An 18,325-nucleotide genomic window follows, 5' to 3' on the forward strand; every position below is an offset into this window, starting at 1 on the left:
AACTCTTACTCAACCAAATGCAATAAAAGGTGACATGAATTTTTAGAGTAAAACCTTTTGCATGGGTTTTCTCTGAAAGTCTCCATTCTCTGCCAAGCCAAAGTCAAGCACACCATCATCTTTTTGTCCAATGGCCTTGAGACCTTGCAGAAGTATTTCTCGGAAATGCTGATACACAGGTTTCTCTTCATAGCTGAGTACCTTCACCTTTTCCATATATTTGGCTATTTCATCTAAAGAAATGGCACTTCCAATTAATTTCTATTTGAAAACATTTTAATCATTCACTTTTACTACAAAAGAGACAGAAATTATGCATGCACTACTTATGCTATTCTTGAAATGGTTATTTATAAACTCATAATAATTATGTCTTTACTACACATTTTAGAAAAAAATTATACCAAGGTTCATTACCCAGTGATGACAGCATCACTGTTTTTTACATGTTTATTGCAATGAAGAAAACAGTCAGTCGTAAAAAACCCTAATAGGCCAATTTTCACCAACGAATGCTTATTTACATAGTATTTCTTATGTCTATATTTAAAAATGTGGAAAAGGAAATTCAATGTTATCTCAGAACTTCATCAGTTCAAGACTGAAACATATACTAAATAATACATGAAACATTAGACCACTGAAAAAACAAACAAGTCACACTTGAATGAGAAAACTCTTCTGATCACCAGGAATAGCTGAAAATAACTAAAGAGCAAGATCCCAGGAAAGTGTATTTCTAATACAGTCAGTTAAAAAAAAAATAATGTACTCAGCAAATCATCTGCGCCAAATAGGAACAATCTATATTTCAAGACTGCACTACTTCTTAAATTTCCATATCTAAAATTCAGTGGTGAAAAATCAATTTACACATCTCATGTTTGAATGAAATTAATACTGTGCTTAACCAGAAACAACAGAGTGTCTGTAGTGTGCTAACTGCAGCCAAAATAAGAGTCTAGACTTGTCTTAAGCACCAATCTAATTAATGCCACTTTGTTGTTCCTGATTGAAAGGAAGAATTAAAATAGGTAAAAATTTCAGTAAATAAGTATTTTAAAATTGGTCCTCTTACCTGGTTTATTTTTCCCAGGAAAGCATTTGTCCATCAAAATGGAAATATTATCTCTACATCTGAAAAATAAAATTAGTCAAAACTACTGTTTCTTTTGAATTTTCAGTCTTGTCCTGTTCTGATAAACTATTTAAGTACCCAGTTTGGGCCACTGTCAGATACATGAAACACTACTGCATAAGCCTCTGTTATGACTTAGTATAGTCATTTGTAGGTGTGCAGTACATTTGAGAACCTGACGAATGCCAGATGGGCCATCTGAAACAGGTTTTGATTCTCAAAAGCAAGTAGAAGACTGAAGAAAAAGAACTGGTCCATTTTCAACCCTCACATACTGATGCTAAGGAAGCCAAATTACAAGTATTTGCTAATGAGACAGAAACTGCTGCACTGGGACAGCTCTCTTCATATTAAATATGTGGCAAGAGAAGGCTGATCTGGGCTGAGGAGAAGATGAAGGCATGTTGACAAAATGAAAAATAATTTTAAAATCCCGTAACAGTAGTGCTCTAGCTGGAATGAAGCTCAAAGACATTTAAGATTCCCCTTTAACCTTCAGTTCTGCCACATGCATGAGAGCATGGTGTTAAAGGGACTCACACTCCACACTTCTCTTCCTGTAAAGCATGACTGATGGTTACCTGCATCCTGCTAAGAGTGCTTTTGGCTTCACCATGGCAATTCTAAAGTGCCAATACTGCAGTGGAAAAATAAACATCTCACACACGCAAAAGAAGCCAGCAGAGCAGTACAAGTGAAGTTTAATTATATGTCAAGGATACATGAGACACAAAAGGAAAATTGGAGGTATACAAAACAAGAACTACTCACCAAAAGGAAACATACTCAAAGTACAAAGCATTTCTACGGAAAGATATTTTAATTTTCAAAAGAGAATGAAAACAAATAGTTTCTCACCTGATTTTTGAGTCTCTGACAAAATTTGGATCTTTCAAATTATCTTCCCATGGTAGATGGCCACTAAGCCAATGAATCATACAGTAACCCAAGATCTCCAGATCACCACGTCTTGATGGTGCTAAATATATATGCACATACAAAAAAAACCAACCATAACATTAGCTAATAAAGTACACACAGTTTAACCACAGTAAAAATGTACAAATATATTAAGGCAATGCTAACACTACTGTATCTGTTACTTATGTCTTTATTTTAGCATGAAAGCTAGGAAGGAAAAAACATTGTTCCTACATCTGGAAGGATCACTTCATTTTCAAGCCCTATATCAACTTCTCTTATTCAAAGACATGACATGCTGCAGTTATCCCAATTTGGGAAGCTTTTTAAGTACTTAGGTTGTGGAAAAAATAGAACACGTTAGTGAAGTGATTGACTTTCAGTTCAAAATAGTTTTTACTTCCCTTTGTCTATAAAAAAGGTAAAAGTGCTGAAACCCCCACCTCCTCCAGAAAATATTCTACAGTGCTGAATTATTTTATGTGGCCTGAGAACTGAACAAAGAACCGTATGAGATCAGATCCCAAAGCCTTCACAAAAAAAACCCCACCTAGAAATAAGCAACCACAAAAAAAGCCTTCACCAAAACAATAAACAAACACAGTGACCACAGACTACACTAGAAATATAAATTGGCAGATCAAGTTGTCTTTGGTAATGTTCAGCTTTAAGTATCCTCAAGTATATAATCATTTTCAACAACTGTTACTTTTGCAGAAAATACTCTTATGCTAATAAAGCAAAATTTAAGAAGAAAATGAAGTTGATGTTCACTGTAAATCTTCAATGATTAGTCAGACATTAGTCAGACTTGTCCTTTACATATTCAACCTTTTCTCACGTCTTGTTTCTTGATGTTCAGCAACTATAGGCATAATTAATTTATAATTTTTGAGTTAAAATAAAAAATATTTTCACATTGATAACAGCAACGATTTTTCTCCTAAAACCAGGACCTATTTTTCTATCAAGATCTCACAAGCACTATTCCATTTCTATTTGGTTAATAAAAAACAATATGCTGGACCTCTCATCTTTATAAATTAGGGAGCTCTTAGGAATGTTACATTACAATACAATTAATAAAGGTTAGTAAATAGAAAAAAGAAAAATGCCAGTATATCCCATAAAGAACAAAAAAAAAAAAAAAAAAAAAAAAAAAAGAAAAACTTTTTTTAGAATCAGAAACCTGATTTGTTTATTTGCTGCACTGAGTTTTGTAAAGTGTTTTATTTATAAAAAAGGATATGCAAATGCCTGTTGCAGAGTTTTACATCCTTACCCACACCCTTGTGTGCATCAATGCTGGTATATTCAATAGTTCCATCATGGCACCTTTTAGGATCTTCCTTATATACTTTGTGAACTCCATCAGGACAGTATCGGTAGGCAAGTCCATAATCCACCAAGTACACCTAGTAATTTCCACAAAGCATCCCAAGGTTAAAGAACCATAAATACAAAAAATATACAACGAATAAATGCAACTCTCAACCATTCTCACAACTTCTTTGAAAGTATTCAGAATCGTTGAGTTGTTCAACTGTGAATGATTCTCAGTTTTTATTAATCTTAACGCATATGATTTGAAAACAATGTGTCAGTTAGGTTTCATTGTTTTCCATAAAGCAGTCTGATCTGGAAGTCATTTCTTGCTGCTACAGAAGGCAAGTACAGTACAATAGTTATTACCAGTAAAATGAGATTTTAAAAGAAAAACAAACCCAAGTAACAAGCAAGAAAAAAAGAAGTAATGTGCATAGAGTTATAAACACATTCACTGTGCTACCCTCTTTAAAGTCAGTTGACCCATTTGAACAATACTGCATACTGCTACTTCTCAGTAACAACACAGTTACTTTAAGAGAACTGAAATTACTTACTATTTTACATCTTTCACAAGCTAAAACATTTGAGCAAGAACAAATTCATAATTTGAAACTCTAATATGCATTGTTTGAATAGTAAAGAGAGTTAAAAATGCAGAAAAATGAAAGACTTTCACAAATCAAGTGGAACAATCAACACTTTAAAGACCAATTTTTCCAAGTAACAGAACACTTATCTGATGGATATTCTTGAACAAAGCAAAGAGGGATCAATGCAGACAGGCAAACATAATTTACCAGTGTGCTACATAACTTTAGGCTTCCACCTGCAAATACTTATTTGTGTGTCAATTTTTTTTAATCTTGAGAATTTCTCTAGAATACTATTTAGGCCAAATAGTCAATTGATAACTGTCCAGCGAAATGCATTAAAAATCATAGAATATTAACTGGATATAAATGTCAAGCAGAAATAATGTTACCATATGCATTCTTAAAAATAAGCTTCTGCTAGATTTCACAGGTCCAAAACACTTTCACTGTTGTCGAATAGAAGGTTTAAAACATGTGGAGTAAAATGCATTATAAATACCTGATTAGGGTTCTTGTAACTCAGAAGGAGGTTTGAGGCCTTGATGTCTCCATGCACATATTCATGCTCATGGACATATTCCAGAATTTCAAGCTAACAAAACAAAAGTCATGTAAATGCAATACCCAGGTCTGCCCACCAGAGGACCTGGACTCGGCACAAAAGTGGAACTGAATGAGACATTTACACAGGGAAGACAGATTGAGAAAACAAAATGTATTTTTTAAACTTACTATTCTCAGGCCTAATTGTAGTACAGTTTTATGAGAAAATTGCTTTGCATTCTCTTCATATATCTTCTGGAGATCTCTGCCAAATCGGTCCATTATCATAAATCGATAGCTAAATTCAAGGAGGGGGAAAAAAATCAAATCCAAAAAACTAGCAAAGTTACTGAATCATATTTAGAGAAAATTTTTTATTTGTGTGTTAACGGTACTAATTAGCGATTGAATACATCTCTCTCAAAAGAAACTGTGGGAAATACTTGAAATACAGCGTTTTTTCAACACTGTACACCAATTCTTACTTTTTCCACATCAGCTACTCAAATGTTCATCCATCAAAAGAATTGCTCTATACTCTAGTTATGCAACAAAATAACAAGTACTCACAGAAAAAAGCATCCCTATTGTAACTCACTATAGGCAAAACCAAGCATCATCTACTTACAAAAATACATTTCTTAGATTTTATAAATGGCTAAGGGATTTAACATGTTCACTTACCATGTTCCTTTACTGAAATCTGTTGCAAACTTTTTTGACCTATTGTTAAGAACAAAAGCCTCTCACTTGCCAGAGGTATTCTGATATTCATTGTTATAGCCAAACTGGTTCTAGAACCATGAGAGTTCATAGTCGCTATACTAAACAAATTAATGCACTACACACTGAATGCAAAGTCACTTTTATTTGCAGGATAAAAAAATGCTATGTTTACTTTTGCTATCAAAATGAATTTTGTTTTTACATTAGGTTAGTTTTATAGTTAAGAAGCTATTGAAACACCAATATTTCTGACACACTAAGGCATCCACACTGACTGCTCTATGCAGCGAGCCACACAAAGAAGCCTGACCTACTGCAAGCTGCCAGAGAACTGCTAAAAGTCCTCTGCAGCTGTTTAGAGAACAGCCACTAGGAAACAAGGACTATTACACAAGCAGGCATTAGCATCAAAGACCAACTAACAAAAACCTTTCCTGGCATGGAACAATACTAAAAACTATCCCTAGACTTAAAACAAATTTAACATGAGACTAGCAATTATTCCAGCTCACAGATTAAGCCAGAAAAAGCCCTATCCCTACAGAAAATAGAAGAGATTTGAGAGAGCATTAAGTTCTTAATATTTGTGAGTGAAAATACACTTTAAGTGCACACAACAAGAAAAGCTTGAGTCATATTATTCTAGGACTTGTACATTAGAAATTGACTTTGTTTTAATTGCAATATAAAAAGCTTCTAAACCACATATACATAAATACCATATAAATACCATCATTCTTTTACAGCAACGTTCACAACAAATGAAATCTCCATTACAAAGACTGTAACAAACACAAATAGGAGTAACAAACAGAATACAAACAAAATTTATCTATTTATATAGTCCCTAAACACACCTTTGCCATGCACGTGAAAATTTGTAGCAGAAGTTAACAACATGAAGATAAGCAGAAAATACACCTTGTAAAGTTACTTAGGCTAAAAAGAGATAATGTTTGTGGATGAAATAAATTCCAATATATGTCAACAAAAGATATATTCACCTTTTTCCATTTCTTTCATGCAAGCCAGAACCCCAATATCTTGGTACACCTAAATATTTCAGTTTATGGGACTTAGTCCACTTCTGAACTGAAAATACAAATATAGTTAAGTTCATGAATTTGCATGAGTAGAGACTTACATAAAAAGAGAGTAGTCACATCGCTTACAGTTTCTGCATACCTGAGCTGCTTATTTCATGGAAATGTATATGCAAAGTATACAGGAAAGTTAATCACATATCCATTGTAAGGACAGAGATGCAACTCAAGTTTAAATTAAAACAAAACTACCAACAGAACTACAAAGAACTTCTCACCAAAACCCTCTAATTTACTGTATATCTGAAATCAATTTCAATAATTTAAAAATTATTTTGAAAATTCCCTGAAGAGATTCTGAAAGTTAAACCTTATTTTACTTCTAGAGGCTCTATTTTCATAAACGGTTGTAGGTCATTAAAAACATTTTAATAGACTGCTTACTTTCATCTGGCTTAGCAGCTCGCATGTAGAACTTTAACTCAGTAAAAAGAGGTCCATTCTGGCTGGGTTCCTTTAAGACAATTTAAAATTCATTAAAAACTGCTGTATTAATGTCTAATAATTATTAAAAGCTGAACCATTCACCCTATAAAAACATACTCTCCCTCAAATGCTCTACCTGATGCTGATAAACTCACTAGAATATCTGCTTAATATAAAAGAAATTTAGCTCTAAAAGCTATTTTTATTATAAATGGCTTGACATTAAGGGTGTCAAAAAATACTATGCCACAGCAAAAGAGTAAAGAATAAGAAATTAACTGAAATATATAGAAATATTAACAATTATTGGCAGAAGTTTAGCAGAGAACATTAAACAATGTTATCTCAGATTCTCCAGATTACAGCTGGATTGCATCAGTTGTAGTAGCCTTTAGTGATTTTAAAATAACACCTGGAATGATTCAATGAAAAAATCTTAACAAAAGTTAAATTCTTATTGAACATAAGGCATTTTGTTCCCTTCATACATTATTTGACCAAAATAAAAATAATAGAGGATTTCAAAATTTCTCTGAATTATAAGAACTACACGTATTTCGATTTCAGAAATACCTTGTATTTAGTACATTTCATTTCCATTTCCAAGAACCATAGAAATACATGGTTCCATGGTAATAGTTCCAAAGTAATACATGCAACCATGTATTAGAAGTAAAGTTCAAGAGAGAAATTCCTATGAAAACACCAAGGATTTGAAACACTGCAAGAACAGCATTTGGGCAAGTATCTTGATTCTACATTTCCAGAACATGATAAAGAAAAAAGTAAAAAAAAAAAAAAAATTATCTCAATTCTTCTAATTTTTGAGTAACTGATTTTGAGATGAGCTTAAGCCATTTATTTTTGTCTAGTTACTCATATAGATCCAAGTTCATTCTATCTCTGTGAAAATACCCATTTTGGAATATCCTACACTTAAAAAAATTACAAAACTTATGCAACTACTGGCAAAGAAACTCAAGAATAATACAATCACATGACATTAGATACACACCAATCTTAAATGGGTTTAACTTTTAAATGCAGATGTAGTGATCTAGCAAATTGCTAGAGTGTAGCACTGAGCTAAGAGAGGCTCACTGCTGTCCAGTCTCACTGGAGCACTGCAGAGCCCAAAGCGCCCTGACCGCGGGCTCGGAGGCTCGGCCGGACACGGGACACGCTGGGAGCAGATACCCCCAGCCTGGGCACCACTCCTAGACCTGGACACTTGATTACAAAGCTACTGCCTGTCTCCACCTCACTTTCTCCAGCAGCACTGCCTTGATAAAACAGTGGAGTCAAGACAGCTTTCTGGCCTCTCCTTGTGAGGAGGAAACCAGAAAAAAACCTAAAACCAAAGACCAGACAGTTTGCATGGTCAACACAAACTTTGGTACCTGCACATTGACTTTCACAGTTAGTTTATTCATCCACAGTGGACAACAAATTAGCAAAACAGAGATTATAAATGCAGAGAAAAAGGTTTAAATAGATTAATTCTTCTATTGCAGCTACCTCAAACACACATTACTTGACCTATTCTCTTGATCCTGTGTAGCATTATCTATCAATACCCTAATTTATTAGAATATGAATTCTCATATATGATTTTCATTTAATTTACATAGATTTCAACAATGTTGTTTGCCTACTAAAATACAGAAAAAAAAAGTAGGTGTTAAAAATTCTTACAGTATTTATCCATAAATAAATTATTCCACAAAAATTTATGGTTCAGTGCTGAAAATGTACATCTTTCTCTGGTCAGAAAAAAAAAATCTATCTTTTCATACTTGGACAAAGGATAAATGATTTAACCATAAACCAGATCTCTATGTTGACTATGAAGGTGTTTTCCCACAGTATCATTAATTCTACCTACAGATAAATAAATGCATATTTGATGCTAAAAAAGCTTACACAGCATCCAATATTTGCCATAATAGTCCAGAAGGAGTGCAAACACAAATTTCTATAGCTTTATGCCCAGGGTCATTCTAAATACAAGATTTATAAAACTGAAATTAAAGTCTTATTCAAATAGATAACATAATGAAAGATTGTAGAGTACATGTCAAAACTGAACAAACTTCAAGTAGTGTTTTAAGAATTCTGATCTTTTTCAGTCAGCAATGTAATGAAGTGTAATTAAACCCTGCATCCACTCCTGAACAATGACATCTGAAAGGTCCACATGTTAAAAAGCATTTCTTTTCTTAATAAAAACTGTGATTCATTTCATACTGCTCAGACATCAATACTATGAGGATATGTCAAAGACTAAGCCAATTTCCATCCTGCTTTAATAGCTTAATTTGAAGTACGTTACTATAGAAGCACATATTTTGTTAAACACTAATAATTGTTCAAAGCTGTTAACCACTTTGCTTCAGCTGATGGAAAAACTAGAATCCACCCAGGCATCAGAAAATGGGCTCTTATCTGTAGTTGTGTTATACCAGACTGTAGAGGCATAATATGTTATGGGTCATTTGTAAGGCTAGCACAAAGACTGGGGCTACTCTTTATTGCCATAAAGACAAAATTATGAAAGGCAAATTAAAAGTGAGTAGTCATCTGGGATATTAGCAATGGAGGTATAAACAAAATGCTGCAACAAAGTCAATCTAGCACAGGAGCAACCCAAAAGTTGGGGCAACTCTTATATTAAGAGCCCAAAGTGGAGAGAAGAAGATGGATGGGTTTAAAACTCAGGAAAAGAGGGTGATAGCAATTACACACAGCATAAATAATGCATATCTGATGGTTTTCCCAGCAAGTCAAACTGGATTCTTCCAGGGAAGTTAAATGGCCCTCTGCTTCCTGATCAGTCCAAACTCAGCAGGAGCCAGTAATTAGAAGCCACTGCCTCTCCCAGGCAAGCCACTGTTGTTATCTGCCTCTAAAACAGATGCACAATGGACAACCCCACCCTCAAGAGGACAGGCTGGCCACCACACAACTGCAGGCTGGGGCTCCTGGTCCATCTGGAATTCCTGCCCACAAACACCTAAGGCAGCAGCAGCAGATTGATGTTGAAAGTGTGGCAGTCTGACATTTGCTTAGCAAGCACTGCTTTTTTCAGCAAGGGAAAACATTTTGGAGGGAGGGTCATCACAAACTGTACCTTGGGGTGCCTGAACAGTATCAAAACCAGTATTCTAGAATCTCCCTTTAGTCAGCAGATGTAAATACCAAGATTAAAGGCACATACTAACCAAAATGTATTTTACTCTAATTTAATCTAACCTTATAGTTTCAGGAACAAATGTTAAAAGCACTAACATATACACAAAGTGGTTGGCTACTGCGGCAAGGTATTTCAGAATCATCACATAGCTTAATAAATAAAATGTTAAAACAATACCATTCTGAACTGCACTGAAAAACTAATCTTTTACACTGTACAATTTTCTGGTATTTACTTTTATTGCAGGAACAGAATTGCCACCAAGAAAATGAAGGGCCTGGATCTACTATGACTATTTCCATATTCCCTTGTTTTTTACTAAGACTTTGCAAGATCTTACCATATCTATACAAAATACTCTGGCAAAATTTAAGAAAAAATACTTTATACCTTAGGAAGAGAAATAGCCAAATCCAAGTAAATAACTATTTTTGACTAAAATCTTAAGAAAATTTCAAGTAATAAGATTTGATTATTTGCTACAATGGGCTAAAAATAAACTACCAACAATGCTCTTTCTTCTCTCTAATCATTAGGTTAAAAAAAAAAGTCAATGTTATTTTAGTTCAACAGAAATTAGAACACATATGTGGTTTATGAAAAAACATTTAAAGAACTTTGAGGAAACCTCAGGAGTTGAAGTTTTGCTGTTTCTAGTCATGGGCCATCTCTCAGTTTATCAACATCCAGTGGTGAGCAACAGTTCACAGAGACTCACTGCTGAATCACAGAAATTCTCCAAAAGATAGACAGATTTCATTTGGTGATATCTGTGTTGTTTATAGGAAGCAAATGAAACATAATCTGATCCATTTCATGGACCCTTTTCAACTCCACTGATGTTCCATTATGATGTTCCTCATACATAGGAGTCCCAATTCTCAGCAGCATTACTCTGTATCCCCACACTTTAATTTTAAACAGCTCTTTGCAATTGCATTATTTTCAGAAGACGTTTTAAATTACACATTCTATTCTGGAACAAATATTTTCAAGTTGTGAAGTAAAGATTCAAATGTTCTCTTACCACTTTTGCAACATAAGGGGCATCACTGCCAACCGACTTTGAAGAATTAACATCAGCTGTTAAAAAGGAAGCTTTTATTAGTAGTAGGAGTGGAAACTGTCACAGCATACACTCACTTGTTATGCAGGATGGACAAACATACAACAAAGTAACTAGGTGCTGACATGAACATAGAACACTACTTTAGCCTTTGGTAAGAGAAGCATGCTATACATGAAGGCTGCTGAATACAGATATTGCACTCTTGCATACCCCTTTCTTTTTGAAGAGTACAGACAGTTTATTAAAGGAAGGCTTTTTTTTTAATCCAGTAACTTTTTCCTATCCAATAGTGTTTCTTTTGCTTTCTAGGACTATTGTAAACATACACATTTGTGAAGATAAAGAAGAAAAAAATTCCATGCTGCCACATCATGTATCCAAAAGTGACCTTCTGTTGCTACTAAGTTGTTGGTATTTGTGACAGAAGATACAGATATGAAGAACATCAAGTTAGGCAAGTACAAAGTGCAAGAACAGTCAGGGTCACAGCTTTGTGCAAATGATGGGGAAGCGAAGAGCAAGCTTTGGCTTGAACAAAGCAGGAATTCAAGTGAGTTGGAGCTCCAGTAAATTTAGTAGCTCACTGAGTGAGGCTGAGTAAGAAGTTGAAAGCTTCTTTGGCAAAAAGCCACCCACTGGTCCTTAACCCACCTCCTTAACCCACTTATGCTGCAGTCTGTTCATTTTAAAAGCAGGACAGATTTTTTTCCTGTTTTCCAACTCAGTATGAATCCAGCACAACTTTTTCCCTGAGATGAGGAAGACTATATTATAATGATCACATTAACTTCCATCCCTTCAGAATTGTTTGAAAAATGACTAGGGCAATAAAGCAGAAAAGTCTCAAGGCCTCTCTTATGTGTTCATCTGTCCAAGTAAAAGAGATACTAAGTATGGAACACTATTTCACTTTAGGAAGATTTTCTTGTAACAGAATTGCAAAACAAGACCTGAACCGAGGCTCTAAACTGTAAAGTTCAACACTTTGTTTTTAGCATTGGTCGTATTAAAAAAAAAAAGTATATGGCATGCCAAAAGTTCACAAGGCAATGAAAAAATAAAAGCAATACCAAAGTCAAAACCAGTCCAAGAACTGGCTGACCAGAAGCCTCCAGATAATATGCACTGACAGTTTCAGTTCGGAATTCATAATTATAAAGACACTCATGCAAAAATCCAGTCTTTCAGCCATACCAAAATTCAAATTGAAATAAATACTAAACTATCCTTTCCATGGCTAAAATGTAATAAGGATTGTGATTTTAAAAAAGAATGAACTATCACTGGAAATTCATAAAACTAGTTCATAAAGTGACCATTTGTCTATTTCTGTAATTTTTTTCCAACACCATGACCCAAGCTAAGGTTTTAGTAGAAAAGATAATGTGAAGACACTTCATATTTCTAACTTAGGGTCAGCTTTTCATTGTTTTGAATAGGGATAAACATCTATTCCCCATTTTAAAGAATTATCAAAGATAGCTACACTTACCAAGGTAGAGGCGTCCAAAGCCTCCCTGCCCTACAGGGACACCTAATTTCCATTCTTTTCTTGATGTATCTGCTAGAACCTCCCCCAGACCAAACACTTCAGCAAGTTTCGTTTTTGCAGGGGCTCTTTTTCCAGCCGTTTTCTTATTTGGCATTTTCCCTAGAGAAAGTGAAGGGAAGGAATAATAAAAAAAAAAAAGGTTACATGTTGATCCAACTTATTTTACATAGAAATCTGTTAGAAATACAAAAAAGAATGGGCTGTTTAAGCCCGAATTTGTTACTACAAAGATATTTGAAAAGAAATGCAGTAAGCAGTTTCACCGGCATGAATTAAGTCTGAGAAACAACTAATTTTTCCAGGCATCACAAAAAAAAATTGACAGCAAAAATCTTCACAAGAGAAAGTTATTACAAGACCTTGTATAATACATGCTAAAAAGATCTCAGAATCTATCACATTCGATCCATCTCAAAAAAAATCATAGGTCTAAACTTAAAAAAATTAAATTCATGAAATAAAGCTCATCAGTTTTCCTAGAGTTAAACTTGCATATTGAAAAACTGCAAGTCTTCAGTGATAATATGAGGAATTCCTCTCAGCTGTAGAAAACCACATACTACAGGGACCAGTAATGAAAATCAGTACCATGACTGAACTGTGTATTGCAACTGCTGTATTTTGCCAAGTGTAACTTACCAATTGTATTGTTTTCAGTATATTTTATATCACTCTTCTAAATCAGAAATCACACATAGCATCAACTATCTTCAAAGAAGTAAATTTGATATTAAATATTACATCCTTTATATATGGAATATCTAAAAGAACCTAGTCAGAGAGTAATGGACTCTGGCAGCAAGCAGTCTCCAGACAACCACAGTCACTGAATACATGCATAAATACAGAAAAGAAGGTGCATAATTCCAGGCCAAAGTTCTTTTTTAGGGTCCTTGTTCATTTGAGAAGAATCTTTGTGTCATGGAACCACATCTGAATACATTACTTATATCTAAACAAGAAACTTCAACAAAACACTCTTATGAAATACTCACATCACAGGAAGATATTGGTATTTATTTTACAAGATTTATCATTTACAAGCTTTACCATTATCACAAAACAGGATGTTTTAATTCTGCATTACTTTTCCGTATTTCCACTTCTATAGAGTAACATTCTTCCCTACTGTCAAGACACATCTTACACATAAATTTTAAGACTAGCTTTACCCACACCATTATCCACAGCATCTTCAAGAAACTCCTCTCTACATCCCTTTGTCTTTCTTTTTCCTTATTTAATCTTCAAGGTGATACATAGTTTTCTGTCTCGGAGGAAGATCCTTCCTCCAGATTTTCTACAGGAGAAAAATGAGACTTTCAAGCACCAAAGACAATTCCAGCCAGCTCAGATAAGACCAAACCAATGAGAAAGCAATGGTGTCAAAGTGTCAGAAGGAACAGAGCAGTAGGAAAGCCTACATGCTGATATCACTTACAAGAGCAGGCCATAAAGATCACTGCAGACCTTTAAGCAGCTTCACAGGACATCTAAACCCAGAAATGGATTAAAACAAAGGGCAGACTGAAACTATTAGAAGTGCTAATGAAATAAACCAGAAGTCTAGAGCCCCAAAGCTGACTCAGATAAGGCAAGAACGTGCAAAAATCAGTAGCATTGCCCAGTGACTCAGATGTGGGACAAGATCACACACACTGTCATCTAAAGGATACCAAAACGTATCCAAAATAAGCACACTTGTCCTCAAGCTAAGAAACAATTTATTGTCAATATAAGTACCATGCAGAGGGCTTGAAGGACCTCCCCCCCTTGACCTCTGAGTTATCAGAAATAATTTGGGCAAGACTTGGACAGATGCAGTCAAGTGCTGGACAGATTGCTGCCCACAAAAGAAAAATTTGTAGCCTCTCTTACACTAAGGCTAGCAAGCCTGTGAAACAAACCTATTGATACACTGCACATCTTTGACATTCACAGTGAGACTCTTGATAGCAGCCTTGCTTGAAAAGGAATTAAATTTACTTAAAATAGCTCCTCAAGAGTATCAAAGGAAGAGCTGGTGCTTCCCTCACCAAATAAGCCCCGCTTATTTTGTTTAACATGGTCAATTATTGTATGCCTGAAGGTATTTATTTTAAAAAAAATTGTTAATGACAACTTCCCTTTATCCATAAAAGCAAAAATTCAAAATGGACATAAGTTTGAACGTCCCCAGCTGGGAACCCTGCCCTTAACAAATACACTAGATACACATACATGGTTTCTTGGCTGTCTGTATTCATACCCATCTGTTAACATGGCACTGTGCCTACTTACAAGTTGGTCAAACTATCAGTAGGCCATAGGTGCCAAACACTGATCGCTTGCAATGGGCAGCATGCACAATACTAAGCACTCAATCTCTTGCAAAAAAGCTGTTACCCAAGGAAATATTTAAGCAATGGCTGCACATGCTTTCACATTTAATTTGATAAATCCATTCAAATATCTTCTACTGATTGACACCAAAGACACCTGGACACTGCAGAAATTTTCTACATGAAAAGACAGAACTAGGAAAAAAACACAATATAAAATTTAAAAGGGCAATTAAAATTAAGTACAAATTCTATCATTCTATATGCTTTTCAAATCATAATACAGTAAACACAAGGGTTTTGTCAGGAAACTTTTGCACCAACAAACGTGACATAGAGCTGTCTACTGTACACTGCAGAACTGGAATAAAGCCATTTGCTTCTCCCTAAAATCACTTTTAAAAATTCACCACCACCATCCCTCCAGAAAGAAGAAAAAATCTTAAACTTTCCTCTCAATACTTCTTTCCATCAACAAAGGAAATATTTTCCATCCACAGGTATTGGGAAGTTTAATTCATTAGTTCCTGCAATCATGCTAAAGTCCTTGGAAACAGAGCCGTGGATGTCAAGTACTGTACTATCATTCAAGTGTCAGACCTGCCCCTACTTAGCTAAGGTGCCTGACAAGAACAATATTCAAGGTGCATGATTGTAAACAGCAGCATTTTATGTCGTTACAATGTGCTCAAAACAAAGATTTTCCTACTAAGAAGTATGAATAACAGAAGTCTATTTGTCTAAACTCTCTCCAGAAGCCTCTCAGTACTACAAAGGCTTCTACCAAATAAAACATCTTGGAAGAAACAGAATACACTGTACTTGAGATAGCACTATTGATGCAAAATTGTCTGCATATCAGTGGTGTTATCTTTACAAATGTTGCCTGCTACAATTGCTACTTAAGCAATACTTGAACTCTTAGAATAAATATGAATAGCCACTTCTCAATTTTGTTGCCATTCATTATCGACAAAACTCTGAAAGAAATTTTATTTTGAAGAATTTCTGCTGTGTCTCAAGTCAAACTGGTTGCTTCCTCATCCTCCTCCTTTATTCTCTGGAAATTGTAATTTTTACAGTTGTTTATCTTAGTAGGACATATATTCATTGTCAACCCTGAGAAGACATGCTGGTGACCTGTGCTCCCAGATGAGCAGGTACCTTACATGCTCCCAGATGAGCAGGTAGTTCCAGCAAGACCTGAAATCTAGGTATCATTAAAACTGTTCGTTAATCAAAGGAAGAAATCCATGTCTGGCAAAAAAAAAAAATTAAGACGAGGAGAAAACAACACTAAATTTTTGCTCAAGGAGTAGGGAAGACAAAACACGACGCTTAAAAACTCCTGAAAACTGTAGAGCTGTTTCATGGGAGGGACAACACAAAAAATAACTGATGTGTTGGTGACCTGTCACACCAAGTGAGGTAAACAGTGAACAAGACTTTCTTGCATAAATCAGACATTCTGTGACTGGCTGATCATTGTCTGTGAAAACCTCTCCAATCTAAGCTCCTGATTAAGATACTGTACAGTTACTGGCACTCACAGAAGAAGAGGCACTATGGTTCTCTCCCAATAAATTTTTTAAAAATTCTGTTCAGACAAAATTAATAAATGCCATTGGTGGACCACAATTACAGCACCATAGTTGACCAAGGAAATGCCTTTTTTGCTTTTTTTGCTAAACAAACCAAGATGACTTAACATTTCAGAATGCAGCTTGTTCAGAAGTAGGAAACAGTCATTTACAAGTGGAATTTTAAGATTCTTTTAAGGTTATTTAAGGTTCTTCTGAAAACTTTAATCATCACTCAGTTGTTGCAATAAAAAACAGTGAGCATTGTAAGGTACCAAATCATGTCACTCCAAATCACCTCACCTCTATACCAACTGCAAAAACCTAATACACGTGAGTGAGACACTTAAAGGCTTTTTGATAATTTAGCACACTGTATAAAAATCATCAGCTCTGAAATTCATCAGGAATCCTACCTCACTTAGGGATTACCCCCAAAAATTTAGTGGACAGCTTATTCCTTCAGATGACAGCACAAGCCCTTTGACACAGTAATAGTTACAGGAAGCTTCACAACAGCTTTTGTATTTTTCTTAGCCATAAAGAGTCCATGGAGTCCCTATAAATTAATAAAAGCCTGTAGTTCTTAGAGTGCTTAAGCACAAATTGAAAACCAAAGAGAACAACAGAGTTCACCCTGTCTGCAACTGCTGAAGTCTTAAACAAGGAAGTCAAATTGCAAGAAATAGGAAGTGAAGAAAAACCACAATGACAGAAAACAGCTTAGCTCAATTCTTACACACCAGGCCTTCCCTGATCCTAAAATCACAGGGTTTTTTTTTGTGATTTGTGGGGCTGTATTAAAAAAAAAAAATACTTTAAAGCAAAACTCAGGAACGCCTCCCTGCCAAGGTGATGCCACACCGAGACAATCCCGAAGGTGACGAACCTCTAAGTGGCACAGAGCATAGCTTTTACTCAGCCTCCTCCGCCTAGCTTTAGTGCTAAAAAAAAAACAAAAAACAAAAACCAGGAAGTAAACCAACTTAGGCCGCTGCCACCGACGGCAGCTTTAGAGCCCACAGCCGGGAACGGGGGTCCCCAGAGCCCACGGGTGAAACTGTGGGAGCTCTGCCCCACTGCCCCCGTTCCCTCCCTGCCGGCCGCGGGTTGGGCCGGGAGACGAAGGGAAGGGAAGGGAAGGGAAGGGAAGGCGCCTTCCCTGCCCTCAGGGAGGAACAAGGCTCGGGCGGGCCCCGCGGTGCCACCGGCCTCCTCCGCGAGGGAAGGGGGGAAAACCGCCCGCAATCCGCCAGAAGGGCCGGGGATGCTCGGCACGGCGAAGCGGATGCGAAGCAGTACCCTAAAATTCGCCTCCTAAAAAAAAACCCAAACATCTGCTCCCCAGAGGCAGCCGCCGGCTCCAAGTACCTCCTGCGCGAGCGGGCCCGGCGCCGCTCCTTCCTCCCGGTCCGAAATTCCCGCACTGCCCGCGGCCCCAGGCGGCCCGCCCGCCCCGGCACCACCTCCCAACATCGCCCGCGCCCATTGGTCCCCCAGCGCGGCCCGCCGCCTCCGTCCCTCCCTGGTCGCGATGCCTGCTGGGAAGTGTAGTCCGTGGCCGTAGAAAGTGGCCGCAGGCTGTTCCGACACGGACTACACTTCCCAAGAGGCACCGCGGCCCGAGATTGGCCAAGCGCTGAAGTCGTTCACGGTCGTGGAGTCGGTTGGGTTGAAGTCCTTTAAAACCCAAAATTACCGCAAAACCGTGCCTGAGTGCCACATCCACGTTTGTGGAGCATTTCCAGGGGTGGTGACTCCACCACTGCCTTGGGCAGCCTGTTCTAGTGCTTCACCGCTCTTTTCAGTGAAACAATTTTGAGAGTTACAA

At 36.4% G+C, this 18,325-nt stretch overlaps 1 protein-coding gene across 1 annotated transcript in view; it reads right to left on the reverse strand.

Moving 5' to 3' along the window:
* The window catches only part of VRK1 (VRK serine/threonine kinase 1), a 33,557-nt gene extending 15,574 nt beyond the window's left edge, over positions 1 to 17,983 (reverse strand). Inside the window, exons 1-11 of the mRNA XM_068192467.1 lie at positions 17,866 to 17,983; positions 12,534 to 12,692; positions 11,000 to 11,055; positions 6,738 to 6,807; positions 6,255 to 6,342; positions 4,714 to 4,822; positions 4,481 to 4,573; positions 3,342 to 3,474; positions 1,997 to 2,117; positions 1,079 to 1,137; positions 55 to 233 (exon numbers count right to left, since the gene is read on the reverse strand). Of these exons, the coding sequence (XP_068048568.1) occupies positions 55 to 233; positions 1,079 to 1,137; positions 1,997 to 2,117; positions 3,342 to 3,474; positions 4,481 to 4,573; positions 4,714 to 4,822; positions 6,255 to 6,342; positions 6,738 to 6,807; positions 11,000 to 11,055; positions 12,534 to 12,692; positions 17,866 to 17,983 (1,185 nt within the window). The remainder of the gene's footprint in view (positions 1 to 54; positions 234 to 1,078; positions 1,138 to 1,996; positions 2,118 to 3,341; positions 3,475 to 4,480; positions 4,574 to 4,713; positions 4,823 to 6,254; positions 6,343 to 6,737; positions 6,808 to 10,999; positions 11,056 to 12,533; positions 12,693 to 17,865) is intronic.
* Positions 17,984 to 18,325: the final 342 nt, after the last annotated feature.

The sequence above is a fragment of the Anomalospiza imberbis genome, chromosome 6 (assembly GCF_031753505.1).
Source record: "Anomalospiza imberbis isolate Cuckoo-Finch-1a 21T00152 chromosome 6, ASM3175350v1, whole genome shotgun sequence".
NCBI lineage: Eukaryota > Metazoa > Chordata > Aves > Passeriformes > Viduidae > Anomalospiza > Anomalospiza imberbis.